The sequence below is a fragment of the Nasonia vitripennis genome, chromosome 4 (assembly GCF_009193385.2).
Source record: "Nasonia vitripennis strain AsymCx chromosome 4, Nvit_psr_1.1, whole genome shotgun sequence".
In the NCBI taxonomy this organism is placed as follows: domain Eukaryota; kingdom Metazoa; phylum Arthropoda; class Insecta; order Hymenoptera; family Pteromalidae; genus Nasonia; species Nasonia vitripennis.
This window is the reverse complement of record NC_045760.1, coordinates 15,356,642-15,374,595: the sequence shown is the minus strand read 5'-3', so window position 1 is coordinate 15,374,595 and position 17,954 is coordinate 15,356,642. Positions and strand designations below refer to the sequence as shown.

Genomic DNA, 17,954 nt, shown 5'->3' with positions numbered 1-17,954 from the left:
GACACAATATGTAACGCGGCTTTCATGCGGCTCTTTGCTGCGACGCCACTGATGCCAACGGATGCGTGCAGGAGATGCTTTGGTTTGTTTGCTTGCCGGATGTGGTGTGTATGTCTGTCTGTTTGTGTGTGCGTGCGTGTGTGTGCGTGTGCGTGAGTGCGGTGGTGTACTTTCGCGCGATCGGAGCCTAATGCCTCTGCTAGTATTGCAGCTCTTCCTCGAGCTCCAGGTTTCGGGTGTAGGTGAGCGTCTGTGTGCGCAGGATCATCCCCTGTCGAGTGATTAAGAGAAAGCGGCTGATTTCTTTATCCCTTGAAATTTTGCAAACGTGAAATCGTGCTGCGCCTATATGCATATAAACGCGTTTTTCGATCGCGGCTATTTTTTTATTCCACGCATTCGGTGTTTGTACACTTCATGTTTACAAAATTTCGACTTTCCCTTTTTTCAATTTTTGTATGCATATTAAAAAAGCACGAGTATATGGCGAATTCGTTGGTTTTTCATGTCACGAGAGTAAACTTTGAATGATAAATTTTTGTTCACCGTGACGCTCTTTACCGACGTTAATAATTTCAAGAAATCAATTTTATTAGAATTTCTACTCTAAAATAAAGTTGGACGAGAATGGAGAGCAATTTTAAAATGTGACGAACGTTGATGAGCATTTCAATAACTCTTGATAAATTAAAGTAATAAAGTCCGAACGAATATACCTTTATAATTTCAAATGAAATGAATGTGACTCGAAATACTCGATATCCACAGAGATATGACAAGTTTTATTTTTGGAAAACATAGAGCTTCAGCGATGTTCGTTCATCAAAAAATGTAGTCTGGATTCCATGTAAACGAAACCCAAAGAGAAAAATACCCCAATCACACTGAACATCGCTCTTTTGGAAAATCACTCGCTTCTATACATCGATAGCTTTCATTGAACCCTTGCTCAGAAGAGTTGACGAAGGTCGAATGAAAAAAGAAAAAACCAAAAAAGAAATACCGTCTCCGATACTTTCGGTCGACCCTTAACGCTCAACTATTTGGTCCATTTTTTTCGAACCGTTTTTTCTCCTGCTCTATGAAGGGTGTCTCTAAATTTATTTCGGAAAGAGGGTTCATACAAAGACGCGCGCGGGCTATAAACATTGACAGAAAAATCGCCGCACGTAGGTTGAGTGATATTTCACTTATAAGAATTTCCAGTGGGCGGCGACGATACGAATTTATCGACATTAATCGCGAAATTCCACTCGCTGATGAAGAAAGTGCTCTTTGTGTTTTACAAAAGACATTTTATTATCCACATATGTATCATCGTTGAACCGCGATAGTTCCTGGATTAAAAAAATATTAATAAAAGTTATATTTACAGCTTATATAGTACACGCAGACTTAAAAATCATGTTGTATATATAAAGCCTATACAATAGAATATATCGGTAGTAAAGCAATATAGTGTTCACTAATAGCTATAAATGATAGAGTATAATATAAACGTAGGAGCTTCTAGCGCTGTATATAGTAGGAAATCGTACATGGAAAAGTCACAGCCTCTGCAGAAGGCCCGTTGTGTATAGAACGCAGAAAAGAGGCACAGATAACAATAAAGCGTTAGGAGAGAAGCTTAAAGTATTTACGCGCCGCTCTTTAAGACATCTGGAAATTGCAGATCGTTCGAGTGATAGAGTGGCCCCGGAAGCTCAGCGGAGAAAAGATCTTTGAAAGGAGAGAGAAGGAGAGAGCTGACGATAAGGACGAGCTTATAGATACGATGATACATGGGCGCAGTGTAAGCGCATAGTATAGTGCGTATATAGATGAGTGCCTTCGAATGGATGCGTTTCGAAGCTCTTGCGAGTAGAGACTAGACGCTTTTACAGAACAATACAATAATAGATTATTGTTTTTCCAGCTTTAAGGTTCGACGTCGATATTTTTATACAGCTCGTGTGTAGTCTATAATAGAAAATTAGCGGAGCAGTGTAGCTGTCCGAAGTCCTGATCACTTTAGGGTATGTATGTCCCAATTTCTGGTCACCTACAAAAGAGACTTATTATGTATTGCACTGTCTGGCAGCATATGCGACGCAAGTCGTACATACACATTACTATACTAATGACATACGGGTCTTATTTAATTTTTTTTTTCGATCTTTCAATGAGTTCACGCGTGAATACATATAATCGCGATGATGGCGGGTGTATACCAGGACAACTACCAAATTTACGTGTCATACTCCCAAGTTGCATCGAGTTGCGTCTTAGTCGTCGGACGATGAATGAAAGACAGTCTGAAAGTTGAATTTAGGACGAACACTCGCTCTCTCACGTAACACACAAAAAGTGACTTGTTTAGGTGCAAAACGCGCTCGACAAACTTCTTACAGACACAAGTATATAAGCTCGTACACACATAATCTCCGCGAGAAAGTTACACTTTTCGCCTCTATGCACAGGCGTGTATAGCACTAACACACATCAGCTTATTCGTCCCGCGTAGTTCTGCAGCGCCAGTATAGGCTGCATTAATCTCGTACCAAAAATCGATCTATACACGCACACACTCCCACATGTGGAAAAAGTCGTGCGTGTTTGTCCCCAATAAAACGAAGCAGGCGACTGGCGCCAGGACGTGTGTGTAGTATATAAGTATGAGCGCGTGTCGTTTTCTTTTTTTTTTTTTTTTTTGTCGCATCGTCAGGCGAGAAGTCTAATCGAGAGCGACAGCGGAGTAACTCGTGTTTCTATAGTGGGCGCTCGTACCGGTGCCTACAACCAAAGTAACAGATAAGGCTATACTGCAGCGTGCTTTAATTTTTGTACTTCTCGCATCGACATTGCTTTTTTTGCTTTTCCCATCGACATGTGTGTGAATGAACAACTGTATATAGGTTTATTTTTTTTATTATTTTGTTAATTGAAGCCGATTAGTGCCGTGCGCAAGCGTTTCGACTGAAGCGGTCGTTGTTTAATTGGTAGAAAAAAAGTCAAACTGTTTGTTATGAGGCTATGGTTGGGTTAAAATATAACTTGGTAGTATACGAAGCGAAGCTCGATCGCAAAGGTAAGTTGTGGTTATATTTACATCGTCTTCTCGGTTTGTTCTTTGAGTTTCGTATCTGCGGATGCGTTATATATAAGCTTCCCCCGTGTGTAAATAGGACTGCTCGAAATGAACGATTAGAAAAATTGGCACGAGGCGCGATATTGCGGCCTTTCTCACATTAAGTCTAACACGAGCAGTCCATTTACTACACCGCCTCTCGCTGCTGCACAAAGACGTATGAGATGTAGTCGTATGTAGGTATGTATAGTCATGCGTGTGTGATGAAAGCGGACATAATTTATCGTCGCGGCAAATAGAGAAAAGACGGCGCTGGGGTGAGAGCTGCGGCCTACCTTATTGCCTTTGCGAATGTTGAAAGCGCCGTAGACAATGGGGTTCATACAGGAATTCGTGCAGGCGAACAGGAACAGGGCCTTTTGTATCCTCAGGTCGACCTTCGTCGCGGTGACGCTGTCTATCCAGTACCTGAAAAATCCGGACAAATGTTATTATTTCGTATACGCGGCCGCGTGTGTGGAAGAAAGATCGAGTGGCGCCGATAAAAATAACGAGGATGTGCGTGGCGCGGAGAGAGAGGGAGGGAGAGAGAGAGAGAGAGAGAGAGAGAGAGAGAGAGAGAGAGAGAGAGAGAGAGAGAGAGAGAGAGAGAGAGAGAGACAAAAATCAATTACACGCCGACTTACCAGAGGCTCATGACGTAATAGGGCGTCCAGCAGATGAAGAAGACCAGAACGATGATTATCGTCATCTTGAGCGTGCGGACCCTTGCGCGACCGAGAAATCCTAGCGAGGAGCGCCTTATCCTATCTGCGCACATTAAACGGGACACACGTGTAATTTTATTCGAATTTGCGCGCGTGATGTGATTAGCAGGTATTTTTTAACTCTAGCTAGATTTCGATATACACAGCGTGTGTGTCGATCGAATCGAGTCTGTTCTTTATCGATTTGCACAGCTGCGCGCTTGTCACTTCACCCCGAGGACGGAGATCTTCATTTTACCGTGAAATTCGATCGCCGAACTAGTTGGAAGTTCATCAAAGCAAATTGCGCGATTTGAAAAGTCCCGAGCGCGATAATTTATTGTATTATATTGTATTCGCGATGTAGACGAGTTATACGTGCCTCGCGCGAGCATTAATCACGTCTCTTCATTGCCGAAGACAAACGATCTCGCGCAGCTCTCACTTACCAGAAGTGGTGTCCTTAGATCTCCTGTACATTTCGGCGAGAATACTGGTGTAGGTATAGATTATGACGATAAGAGGGAACCAGTACATCATCACCATCCCGAAGAGCGAGTAGGTGAGCTCGTGAGTGAAGCTCGGGAATGTATTGAACGTGATGCACTGCTCGTACCACGTGAATGTCGGATGCGCCTCTACGTGGAATACCACCATCTGCAATTTTCAGTCATTCTGCATTACGTTCTCGGCGGCTCTTACCCCAAAATACACCCCGTACTTCTCGAGAGGCGACATTTATGCGGATTGAGTTGGAAAGCGAAGGGAGGGATGGGGCACGATCCATCGGAAAATGTTTTTGCCCGGCAGACATTCATTTTGATGGGGGAACACAACTTTGAGCGGATCGATTTTTTGCCTGAAACTTGGCCGGCCAGGCTCATTAACTTGCAGCGTTGCGCAAGAATCCGAATATGAAAAGGTCACATATATTGTAGCCGCACAGCTGACACGACGAGTCCGACCCGTAGACCGGCTGTTCTGTGACACTGCTACTCGGAATTTAAATCACCTACCATTCCCGCCCATCAGTGCGTGCTTTAGAAGCCGGGAGGCTAAAGTTAGGCTAAACTACTAATCGCATTGCTTTAAATAAGTTTGAAATTTCACTATTTTTGGAACGTCTATTCGAGTGTTGGCCCGGCGGATAAACTGTGAGGGCAAGCGCGACTCGGGGTGGAGTTGGTGGTTATTTTTTTCAATTCAATATTTTGATATAACTATGTTATTACAGAAGTGGGTCAACTCGGTAACCATGAGAAAATTCATAGGGCACGGCAATTTCGGGCTACTTTCCTATAGCGAGACGTTACCTGGGGCGCCGAACAAAGCGCGGAGCATATCCAGGAGCCGGCTATCATGAATCTTCCCCTTCGGTCAATGTCAATCATCTGTAGCGGTCGCAATACAGCGTGATATCTGAAAACAGAGATATTTTTTCGCGTCTATATCCTTCATCGTTAAAACGTACTCGAGCTATGTGACGATATCTTAAAGGCTGGGTATAAACAGGGTGCGTTAATCGGCTAGGAAAAGAAAATTGAGTTGAATGTTGCAAAATCTGGCTGAATCACGACTTTGACGAATTTTTGTACAAAATTTTCATCTCCATAATGCTACTGACTTAACTCGCGAGTTAAGCATTTCTTTGAAGATGAGATACATCAAACCAGTATAAAATAGAAGAAACCAGTCCAGAACACACTAATATAGATCATTAATTCAATCAGGCGCATGATTCAGAAGCCAATAGTAGCGAGTATAGTAGGCCAATTAATTCACTCAATTGAGCTCTCGCCGCTTCCTTCGCCGCCGGCAAACGCTCCCAAAAGATTGGGAGAAAAAAATTTCCAGACATACGCCGCACGGTTTGCATAGCCGCGTGCGTGCCGCGTGTTTTTCATTCAATGGAATACATCGATCGATACATTATAATGTGGAAACTCGCGCACCTGTCCACACTGATGCAGATGAGGATGAACGAGGAGAGATAGAGTCCGAACATCCTGAAGAAGGACATGATCCTGCACATGGCGTCGCCGGCCTTCCAGGATACCGTGGCTGCCCAGCCGATCTCCAGCGGCATCATCAGGAAGGTCACCTGGAACACAGGAATGATTTGTCTCTCGATTCGGCAGCTCGACTATTTGGGCGTACTCGTTCTCTCTCCGCTGATCAAATATTTGAAGCGGCGCCGGTGTATCGTGCGACACGAGGCGACTTATTCAATGGACGCGGTAGATAAGCTTATGTTTCGTAAATGGAAAAACTTTTATATTTCTCGTCGAGCCTTTGATTAGTCGATCGAACGACGTCCGACTTTGCGGATTTATTGTGCATCGAAGTTTCCCGAAAATCACGCGTTGCTCATATAATTAAGCTTGATCGAGCACACTTTGTTTGAATTGATAATCAGAATAGAGTATAATTTATAGCGCGAAGCAAAAATCGAGTGGAAATTGAAACGTTTGACCCCGCTCCTCCGAGAATCATGTAACGAAACGAGCTTTCTCTGCAATTACAAAAAAATAAATTCATAATTCAATCGAGTCGATTTTTACAGCTGCGCCAATTTGAATTTGAATGAAAGCCGTTCTCACGTTCGTACATTACAGCAACGTACCAATAGGTCGGCGATAGCCAGGTGGATGAGCATCGTGTTGATTCTGGTCCGCGCGGCGTTGCCCCGTCTACGCAGCAGGAGGGCGAGGACGGTGATGTTGCCGACGGCCGAGATGATCATGAGGATGCTGTAGGTGACGATACTGACGACGTGACCTGCATTGAAGCGCATGTCGATCGGCAGGTCGTCGTAGTCCAACGACGCGACCGTTGTCGCGTTGACCGGTGCCGTTGTCATCCTGACGCTGCGGGAATCGCGCGAAACTTGCTCGGGGGTGTCTGCGGCGAGAAAAGTATGTGGCTTCTATCAGTCTTGAAAAATGATTGCTCGGGCCGTCTGGGAAAAAAAGCGAAGAGGACGATACGAGAGCGTCTGATTAGTCCCTGGCAGTACTACTTGTACACGAAACGCGTAAATCTGCTTTCCCCGCTTGGCCGAGTATTTTTATCGTCGACTGGCTTGTGTTTCTCGCGAGTTTAATTGAAAGGCCATTTACCGATTGATAATACGGCGAGAAAACATTGTTCGATAAAACCGATGAAATAATTAGTATAATTGCACAGGAAAATTTTAAAATTAAACTGCGTTGTTATTATTATTATTTTTTTTTGTTATCATTGCGTCGTGTTTGAAATAATTCATGTGAGACTTTTATGCTAGTAGCAGATACAACAATGTAGTGAGCGAAATTGCTTACAAATATTAATTCTTGTGTAAAAGCTCCCACTCGGCGAACTTTCAGCATTAAGAGCGACGAAAGTTCAACCGATATAAATTTAATATCGGAGCGCTTAGAAAAAGATTAAAGCTTGCGCGCGCGCGCGCGTCATTGGAGCGGCAGTGTATCATAGACGCCCATCCGAACTCCGTGGAAAAGCATCCCTTAAAAAATAACCGCCGCGCATCGTATGATGTTTTTTCTTCAACCCATCGTCTCTCACACACACGCAGAGGCCTGTTCAAACAGATAAAAGCACACGCGCCGCAGCCGAATTATTCGATGGCAAACCAAAGGTGTTTTCGCTGCGAGCACAGCGTCTGTGCAAAGAAACGAGCGTGTGTATGTCTGCGTCCACACACGCGATACATATCGCATCGCGGCTAGATAGAGATACCGCCTTATTTTACACCCGATAAGCGCGAGAGCGTGTTTATTAATTTCTTTTAGGAACGATATATCTAGCTTTATTTCCCGATCGCTGATGGTCGGTAACGGCTTTTTTTATATGTATAAAAAATTGTTGTTTCTCTGCTACAGTTTGTTTGTCAGCTTGAAGCGGCGCGCTGCGTTATATTTCATCTAAGATGCATCTAGATCAACGGGATCTCGAGCCGGAGGGCTTGTTGAGCATCCCGTATCTCCGGTGCGTATAAATACGAAATAGATTGCTTGCTAAACCTATTAACCTACTTTCGCGCAATAATGAAATTTATACTGCGCGTTGACTGACTGTGTTCCGCTGTACTTTCTCGAGCTCCCAAGCTCGCTGCAAGCTCCGAGGCTCTTTCTCTCCCTCTATTTTTTGTCCGAATCAAGTGGTGCAGGTAAACGGCTGACAATGGAACCCTTTCAATTTCCTGCCTCGCACGGCGCTATTTTGTTTGCAGCACTTTAACGGCGTGACTCAACCGGGCGAAAGAGTGACCGCTTGGGAGCATCCGATCCTCTCCTGGAACAATAGCCCGACACAGTGTGCGCTACCTACTCTCTTGGATTCGCGTAAATGTTTACCCTCGCAGTTTATATTGGTCGCGGCTTGCAAGTATGCGCGTCACGTGCTGCGACTGCATTCATTCCTCTATAAGGCGCTGAGGGGATCGATTGTTTACGCGTGCTTGCAGGAGCTTCTGTCGCGCGCGTAGCCGAAAATTCCAGAAAATGACGCTCGTTCACGCGATTTTCTTTCGACTCTTGTACGATTGCAACCATAACTTATGCTTTGCATACTAAAAGACACACTGACGTAGGGGCTGGATTTACTCTACACCGAAAATAAATGCTTCGTCGTTAGGTCGCACAATACAGACTCCTCTTTAAAGGAGAAAATTAAACGACTCGAGAGGAGGCAAAGATTGATAGAACGAAGCCTCGGGATGATTTATCGCGCGTCGATCGCTAAGCTCTCGGAAAACAAAAAAATTCTCGCACGCTAACCACCTGTATGCGCAGCTACTTCCTCGCTGCGTCGAGCACCTCCGCAAACTCTCCAACAAACGTCACTGCACCCCTTCTGTACAACACACTGATGAACGGAAAAACAAAGCGCTAGATCGCTATGGTCCGTGAAGAAGAATCGACGTCGGCGGTGGCGGTGGTTCCGGCTCCATGGCCATAATAACAGCGAGCGATGGATTTTACTCTTCCCGGCGTATATACGGATAGCAGCGGGAGCTTTTCGCGCGACGCGCGCTCCTGTAACACTGGGGAGACGCGCGCGCGGTTTTCGCCAAGCCGGGAAGAGCAGACGGAGAACCAGCGAGAGAGAGAGAGAGAGAGAGAGAGAGAACGACGATTGCGCGCGCGCCAGTGATAAGAGCGGCGCACGCAGGTGTCGAGCTTTTTTCCCCTCCTCGAGGCTTTTCTTTATTATTGAAAGAGAGAGAGAGAGAGAGAGAGAGAGAGAGAGAGAGAGAGAGAGAGAGAGAGAGGCGATTGGTTTTGTTTGAGTTGGCGAAAGGGGCCGACTTGATTCCCTCTGTTTGTCCCGGGCAAATGTGTGGCCTGTGATTATGCAGAAGTTCGCGCCGAAGTGGGGCGCGCACACACGATGCGGAATTTTATAACGTGCATGGAGGTGCTGATCGAGTCGCAGAGTAATGCTATATGTAGAGTATAGTTGGTCGAAAATAAGGAAATCTCGGCGCTAAAAAAAAACCATTGTTGAGTCTGCCGCGTGTGCGAGATAAAAATTTATTTCGCGCGAGATAAGAAAGCCGACGATGATCGGCCTTCTCGCGCGTTATCCCGGGGCGGCCTAATAATGTACGAAAGCCGATATCGGATGTATACGTCTCTCGGTCAATTAAGTCAGAGTTGAAAAATCGTCGGGAATCATCGCGGTCCATTACGCGCGAGAAACGAAGCGGGGCTCTCGGCAACAGATGGAGGCTTAATCCCGTGCGGCGGCGGCTTTTGATGAATCGCCTGATTTGTGAAGGAAATCGCGCTCGCTGGCGCGCAAAAAAGAAAGGACCGCAGCCCTAATCCCGCGTTTATGTATGCGGCTTCATTTTCTCCCCTGCGCAGCCGCTACTTATCTTTCTTTCTCTCGCGGAGCAAAAAAGAGAGCCGAATGGAGCTTCGATCGGAAAAACTCACGTATGTATATAGTTCACGCGGAAAGTTGCGGGCCACGAGACGATCACGAGCATGAGCCGCAGCTGATTTCTCTCTCTCTCTCTCTCTCTCTCTCTCTCTCTCTCTCTCTCTCTCCCTCTCTTTCTCGGTGCAAAGTGCACGCTTGTCGCGCGCACGATTTTGCACGGATCAAAGTTTCCACGGGATGCGCAACTGCGGCTCTCGAACAATTGATGGAGTCTGGAAAAAAGGCCGGCTTGTGTTGACTAGGCTCGAGCGTTTTTCCGCCGATAATCGGACTGGGAGTCGAGCCGAGCAAAAGACTAATCGCGATAAAAGTGCAGCGTTATTCGAAAATCACGGCCAAGTATAGACGGTTGTTTCTAGCGCACGTATACACATGTCCACGCGTGCATCTATGCGCAGTTATCGCACACTGGATACGACCACAGAGTTTCTTGCGCGCGTCGACACGCGACGATTGAGTAATCGCTAAAGTTTATACGAGAGCGATTCCCGAAGCCATAGCGTTTATTACGTCTTATGATATTTCTTAAAAATACGCGCGCCATGGGGGAGCTTTTTTCGCGAGAGTACGCGCTTGCTCTAATAACGAGAGAATCGAAAGGTACATCATCGATCAGCGCAGGTATACGCTGTTTCCTCCTTCCTATACACAACTATGCACGCATACAGACATACACAAAGCGCGATTGTATCGAAGGTCCGCATCTCGCGCCTTGTTAGTGTCGCGAATCGCCGGACGGCGCGATACGATCTGCACCCAAGTATATACGCGCGTATCGGTCTCCCGCGCACTCTTTTCACGTGTTGTCAAAGTTGACTCGCCGAAAGGACGCCCAGCGACGTTTTATTCAATTCGATGTAACGCGCGGCATTTTTGTTAACCTACTCGCTACTTTCAAAGCTCTCATTATTCTCGCGATTATAACGCAAACGGAATAACAAAGCTCGAGCGCGCGCGAGTGAGAGAGAATAAGTTCTTATCGTGCAAAAAACAAGCATCTAGCGCTTCTATAGCGAGTCCGATAAATCGCTCAGCGATTTTACACGAACGGGGTTAAATTCAAATTGCCTGCGGCGAAGCTTCAAAATTCTATCGTGGCACTCACCTGCGCAAGCGTCCTCGCACTCCGTACACACACGCGCGCACACGCGCGCACATGCACGCACACACACACACACTGCTATACCGGTGCGCCTCTTGGAAAAAAGGCAGAGATGCGAGGACGAGGCGACGACGGCAGAGCAGAGCGGCGCGTCGCGACTCCTCTTCCGGCCCTAATAAACATATCTGCAGAACTCGTCGATGAACATGACATCCAAGGTCTGTCGCAACAACATCTAGATCGGCGGCTCGCCGCGGCGATCGCAATCTTCTTGGCTGTGCGCTGCAGTACTTATACACACAGACGAGCGAAGAAAACACACACGTGCTCCGGGAGGGTATATAACGGAGGAGAATAGGAGAGCGAGAGAGAAAACGAAAATCGAAGAGGCGCGCGCGCGATAGGAGACCTTCGCTCGCGGTCGCGGCTTCGGGTTTCAAGGTGTGCGCGTATAATGCACTCCTCGCTAAACACCGAAGAGTGAGAGGGAGAGAGAGAGAGAGAGATGGATCGACCGCGACTCTACTCCACTGCTAGCGCGGATCTGAGCAGCGCTGACGATCATTAGCGCGGCGGAGCTGGAGAGGAGCGAGCGAGAGAGATGAGACATCATCATCGGTCAAGGGTCAGCGTCGTCGCTGATAGGCACATATTTACACCGTCTCCGCGTCTATACTATACGTGTGCGTCGCGCGTACACAGGCATGTGACCAGAGCGAGATTCGTATGTAATTACGTGTGTCTCTCGCTCGACGTATCGGAAAACAGTGCGCCGGCCACTATATAGTGCACTTACCTGCGCGCTGACGCGCTATGCGGAGCTGCGTAAATGTGATGTCATGAGTTCTCATAATCGTATGCAAAATTTCGCTGTTTGCCAGATCGATCCTATACTCGATGCACGCCGACGACGAGGATGATTTTCCAAAGCCGTGCATAATGTATTATCGATTTTCTTTTTGCTGCAGTCGCGCATGCATCGCGTTATGATGATTTTCAACATGTAATTCGTATACACATTGAATAGCCAAGCAGATTCAGATACTTGGATAGCCTTTATCCGAGCTTGACCTGTTTATGAAATTACAAGCGATTGCATAATTTGAAAAATAGACGATAACAGTGTGCTGTGTACATAGACGAGATGGCGAAATTAAAACTGTATACCCGTGCATTGTGATGCGTTCACGCGTTGTAGATCACCTTAACAAATAGGCTGTCATTAATCCCTTCGTGAGATTGCTTTATGCACCAGTTGTGTACGTGCAGAATTCGCTGCTCCACTCGAAGCCTTCTTCTTTCTTTCGTGCGAGATAACGAAACGAGGGACGAAAGATTCCAGCACAATTACGATAAATGATGGGCGCTCATCAGATTCGGCAATTCAAATTATTGCGCGGACATGATCGCGCGCGTATACCGTTAAATAATCATGAGATAACCCATTATCTCACAGTCACAAAAAACCTTACACGATTCGTAACTACCGTCGCATTGTCCAAGTTTTTTTTCAAGCACGCGGCGATTCGTTCGTCATTTAATTAAGACCGCTTATCATGGAAAAGCTTGTAGCAGCTTCGAATATTATTACTGTATCTCGAGTCCCGGCAAAAACTTGTTGTTGTTTAGCGCGGCTAACTTGCACTCGGAAAATTTCGTACAAAAATCTCGAAAAAAACGGTGAAAAAACAACAAGATAAACTCGAAAGGAGGAAACGCACCGCCAAAGACGCGTGTAATCGGTGCGGTGAAAAAAAAAGTTTCGCCGACCGTGATAACGAGATTTCGGCTAAAAACAAAAGTTGAATGGCACCGTGCGAGCGAGTCACTCAACTTTTTTTTCGGCTAGTATATATGTGAGAATTGTATCTATACCGCCTGAGAAGTGCGCGACGGCGAGCCGCGTTGAAAAAGAAAACACAACGGATACGCTCCAAATCCAGCGACGCGCGTATTTCACGATGCTGCGTATGCGCGTGTATGCGTATACGTATATTAAACGTAATATTTTCTCGCGGGTGATAGCGAGAGCTCCAAGTTGAGATTGCACGCAGTGTTTGCATATCGAGTGCGTTTACGTACGAGCCTTTGACTTTGTGCAGCTATATTTAATAAACATTTCAAGCGCTCATCATTTATTGCAGAATCAATAATTGCGTCTACGATTCTTCGCGATTAAAAAACAAAATGATATCGGAAACGCTATTTATCGTAGATGAATCTATACAGCGCGCGCCTTGTTATTTTCGAAAAGTACGTCGCAAAAATCATCCGAACACGACGCGTCGATAAAGAGCTCCGACGCAGCTCGTCCTCCGCCCGATTCCTCTCTCACCCCCGTAAACCACGAGGAAACGTGTGCGCAATACATCGGAAAGAGCAAAAAACAGAATGATCGAAAGCGTTATTATTATATCAATGCGGAGAATCGCTCGTAGAATCTCCGTAGTTATACGGAAAAAGAGAGACACGCACAATTAACACGTAATACGCGCGTACTGCAGTCGATATAGATTTAGAATATCGAGATCCCGCGATACACGCGTCATTCATGAGTAGGTCCGTCTGGGTTAGTCCGAGAGGTTCTTCGTCACTTAAACTTAACCGGCTGACCTCGGGTCATTAAAGTTCCGCTACGAGATCTACTACGCACTCGTGCCTTCGGCTATTCAACATGTGCGCGTATGTGTGTACCTGATATTGAGAAAAATTGATCTCCGTTTCTGTTGCTGCTGCTGCTACTGCTAGTTGTAAATTGATAGTTGCTTTATCTTTATTCGGTTTAATCGCTTCGAAAGTTCTGGACACGTGATGTTTCCAGACAGGCGATAACTTGACGTACGGTCGACTATTAACTAGGACATTTGCAGATTAGGATTAGTATAAGAGTGTAAAACGAGCTTTCGACAAGTTTGATCATTAAAATTAATGACCGAGTAACGGACCAAATTGACGGACTCTGGCGAGTTGTTGATCTTCTAGCATATTTAATTATGCAGCGGAGATTTGAATAACGATTGGCAGAGTCGATTCGTTCTAAACATTAATTATTATTAAACATATTTACATGTACATTGTCGTAAATGTATGGTATAGTGTTTTGTAAAAATCATAACAAAAATTATATCACATTCATAACGAAGATTCCTGGTACGAACGATGATTTCTACTACGTCGGCTTCGCTTCTTTCGACTCCTCTCCCACTGCCTTGATTCTGCCAAACAGCGAGCTGTAAAGCTCGTCTTTCGCGTGGTCTGTCCACGTGTCGAATACTGTGATCGGGGCCATGAAGTTGACGAGCTTCTGATGTACGTTGTAACGTATTCTGCGGCCTTTCGTGGCTCTGGTGTCTATTTTCCTTTTCATCTTGCTCCTCATATTTTGCAGCTGAATCCATTGTTTACTTAGCTGGATCGGATCCGTTATGTCGGCTGATTTATACTCGATGAGCTCTCTCAGAAGTTGGTGATAAAAATCGTCGTCGTCGTAGATTTCCGTATCGTGCTCTTGGACGCGCCGTCCGTCATTGTCCTCTAGGGAAACTGCGGATCTTCCAATGATATCGTACTCCGAGCGCTTCAACTGTGTTTTCTTCAGTAATTTCTCCTTATTAGCTAATGCAAACTCTATTTGCTTCACAGCTGGCTGATTTACTCCTTTACTTATCACACCTGATGCTATCCTTGTTTTATCGTTCCACTTTTGTATTACAGAATTTCTGTACTCTGTATACGCTTTGTGATTTTTGGCTAAAATATTTTCAAACTCTGATAGTTTGATTTTCTTTGTAGGGGGTCCTTTCTTTTCTACTTTTTCTTCTTCTGAATCTCCCGACTCTTCCTCTTCTTCTTCTTCTTCTTCTTCACCATTCATCTCATCTTCCGTGTCAGAAGGAATTTCCTCATCCATATCATCCTCATCATTGGATACTTTTTCTCCATCATTTGCTTTCCTCTTTCTGTCGTTCTTTAAAATACCCTTTGTTTCGGGGAAATTATTTAGAAGATTGCTTTGCAAATCTAATAGATTGATGAGCAATCCACTCATTTTTTGCTTGGCATCGTTACAGTTCTTTTTAAAATCACCATTGGATGCGTAATCTTTGTATATATCGTGTTGCGGCATTTTATTGCTGCTCACCAAACACTTTTGTAATTTTATTCTCATTTCCAAGAGATTTTCCCAGAGCTTCAACTGCTCTCTGACGCAGTTACCTTTTTCTATTTCTGCACGAACATTTGTAGTAGTCATAGTTTTGATACCTCTATCGTCAGCTCGATTCCTCCTCAAAGGATTAGACAGATCGATGCTGTCATCAAAATCTAATTCTTCATCTTCATCCTCCTCCTCCTCCTCCTCCTCATCATCATCGTCGTCGTCTTCGTTTTCGTCTGACTTCTCATCATCATCACTCTCGTTTTCTTCTTCTGATTCTTGCTCTCCATCAACATCAGATGCACCATCTGACCCTTCATCCGCACTGTCTTCTGTGCCATCTTCGTCGTCTTCCTCCATGCTTCCCTCAGCCTCGGAGCTGTCATCTTGATTGAAAATGTCCTTTTTGGATATCTTTTTGGCCTTGTACCTAACGATAAACACAGTTTGTTAGACACAACGTTCACGAGGACAGAGAAAGCGTGAAAAAGTTAAAAAGTAACCTCAAAACGTCAAGTCAAACAAGCGACTTTCTGACGCTAGCAATGAAAAGTATTGATCGTACCTTTTGTCAGTGTCCTCTAGAAGAGCAACGTTTCGCCTGCGGATGTTCGAACTGCCGAAATCGTTTTCGAAATCGTCGTTTTCGTCGATCTCGTCGTCGAAGTCCACTACCTTCGCTTTCGTCTCCTCGGCTTCATCGTCCGAGCCGAAAGTCGTAGGTGCCGCGGTGACCAAATTACTGATTTTTTCGGCGAGACTCACTGGCTTCTTCTTCGACGACATTTTCGTTGAACAATTACAAATACTTTAGGCTGACACCATTCGATAAACACACGTGTGTCGGAGAAAGAATGTGTCGCACAAACATAACCCAACCCGCGCGAACGAAGCGGCGTGACAATATTTTTATAGATGGCGCCCGAATCATTCTTTGCATTTTTCAAAATGATCGATGATACGGTGGAGTTCTGACTTGCCGACTGCTGGGCTCTTCTGACTTATGCTCGATGGGTAAGTGCACGTATGATCGTCGGGTAAGTTTACATACGAAACCAATAATGAACGAACGCGCACATGTTCGCGTTCAGCCGAGGTTGAATAAATTATTCTAAGATAATTTTCTGCGTATATAAACTATGCGTGTACCACAAAGAAGTATAGATTAATTCTGGAGCCGGTAAGAGGCGCAGATGAGTTTCTGACAAACACGCATTAATTAAAACGATGCCTACATCATTAAACATGAAAATTACAAAAATATTCATCATCCGACCGATGTCTCGCTTTTTTTCAAACCGATACGACTCATTTCTCATTCATCCAGTCATCGAATCGGAGTTCGTGGAAGAAAAAAATAGAAATAATCACCGCTCTCGGCATGATCCAAAATCGATTAACGATATAGCCAACGCGGCGACTTTGACAAAAAATCTTAGCTCTCAACATTGCTCCCAAATGACTAATCGCCGTGGGTTCGCTCTTATAATACATGAATATATAACAATTAAATAGAAGGAAAAAAATCGTCCGATTTTTTGCAAAGGATTTTTTCTATAATGTATAATACACGACTCTCGCGATTCATCGTAATAACGGCGATAGTTTTCAGCGAAACCGTCGGCGCTCCTCGCCCGTTAATCGGAACTCTCGAAGATTTATCAAACGAGTCCCGCGTTTGTGTGCGTGTATGTGTGTGAGCGCAACCGAGCGGGGGAAAAAACACGCGAACTTTTAAAAAACACGCGTGCATCCTCTCTATTTTTCTCTTTCTATCTCTCTGTTCGCTGCGCTGCGCATTAATCAAATCGATACATGAATAACGAGACGTACGGATCCAAAAAATGCAAAACGACCTTGGCAAAGTAGAGAACGAGGGCGTGGGGGGAAGCAAAAATAGTAAACGGACCAATCGAAGCGAAATATTCTTGGGATAACGTGACACATTGCTATCTTCTCTCTCTCTCCCTCTCTCTCTCCCTCTCTCTCTCTCTCTCTCTCTCTCTTTTGAAAAAGGAACGTAATCGCGAGCGAGTGAGCGGTTCGATCAAAAAGCCCGACGTATCGAGAAAAGAGAGCGACGACCACTCTGCTCGGCTCGAACTTGGCTCGAACGTGCATGGTAATAATCAGAATGATAATAACAAGAAGAGACGATATAATCCGATGAGAGAAAAAGAGGCGGGGAATTCGAAAATCTCCTCTGTCGGGGGATAGCGAGAAAAATGTGTTGATGGCTTCTTTACGATTCGCCAAAGGCGATTATATCGCGCTGCAGCATATCGCCTTTATTTCGTTTATTCGCTGCGGTGCAGAGAAAGTTTTTCGGATTCTCGCTCGATGACGAGCCGTCGGCGCAAAAAGTCGAACATATGAAATCCGCGGCATGCGCGAAAGAAAAGGAGCTGTCGGATGAGAGAGGAAACGCGCTTCGACAACTTAATCGGCACGGCCTCGCATAGGATATATAGATATAGCGCGCGCGCGCGCGCGATTTATCCGTTCGAAAACAGAATCGCGCGAGTATAGGTGTACTTATTGTAGGACGGCAAAAGCCAATCTGCAATCAGGTCTAAAATTTATAACCCTCGCAGCTCGCGGGCCCTTTTCCGCACGGAATATAAGCAGCGCTGTGCGCGGGTATACGTACCTATATATAATACGCTGCAGCTATATAGACGGAGCGAGAGAAGGAAGGAAGGAAAAGGATAAAGAAGGGGAGGCTTTAAGCGCAAACACGTGCGATACGGCCGTGAGCAGCCATTACCTTCTCGCGCGCGAGCGGCCGCTTTGGCTCTTTCTCTCTCTCTCTCTCTCTCTCGCTCTCTCTCTCTCTCTCTCTCTATCTCTCTCTCGCACGACGCCTCGGGCAGCATTTTAACAACTTAATTTCTGACGACGATCGCGAGGAGCCGTCGAAGGGGAGGGAGAAGA

General features: G+C 45.4%; 2 protein-coding genes across 12 annotated transcripts; both read right to left on the bottom strand.

The window, feature by feature from the left end:
• Position 1: 1 nt before the first annotated feature.
• Akhr (AKH-like receptor) lies at positions 2-11,430 on the bottom strand. 11 transcript variants are annotated; one of them, XM_032598768.1, is made up of 8 exons: positions 8,592-9,015; positions 6,437-6,714; positions 5,766-5,914; positions 5,127-5,232; positions 4,263-4,470; positions 3,754-3,877; positions 3,403-3,535; positions 570-2,041 (listed from the first exon to the last, which is right to left on the bottom strand). In XM_032598768.1, the coding sequence occupies exons 2-8, from the start codon at positions 6,671-6,673 to the stop codon at positions 2,006-2,008; spliced, it is 993 nt and encodes a 330-aa protein (XP_032454659.1). In that variant the 5' UTR covers positions 6,674-6,714; positions 8,592-9,015; the 3' UTR covers positions 570-2,005. The 11 variants fall into 11 exon arrangements, with proteins under 11 accessions (XP_031784266.1, XP_032454659.1, XP_032454661.1 ...); XM_032598770.1 differs by lacking the exon at positions 8,592-9,015 and adding an exon at positions 10,868-11,430 and having other exon boundaries at positions 1,275-2,041; positions 6,437-6,772; XM_032598771.1 differs by lacking the exon at positions 8,592-9,015 and adding an exon at positions 10,868-11,410 and having other exon boundaries at positions 1,275-2,041.
• A 2,464-nt stretch (positions 11,431-13,894) lies between these two features.
• Positions 13,895-15,926, bottom strand: LOC100114781 (protein AATF). The gene is made up of 2 exons (XM_001599642.6): positions 15,586-15,926; positions 13,895-15,450 (listed from the first exon to the last, which is right to left on the bottom strand). The coding sequence occupies exons 1-2, from the start codon at positions 15,804-15,806 to the stop codon at positions 14,034-14,036; spliced, it is 1,638 nt and encodes a 545-aa protein (XP_001599692.2). The 5' UTR covers positions 15,807-15,926; the 3' UTR covers positions 13,895-14,033.
• Positions 15,927-17,954: the final 2,028 nt, after the last annotated feature.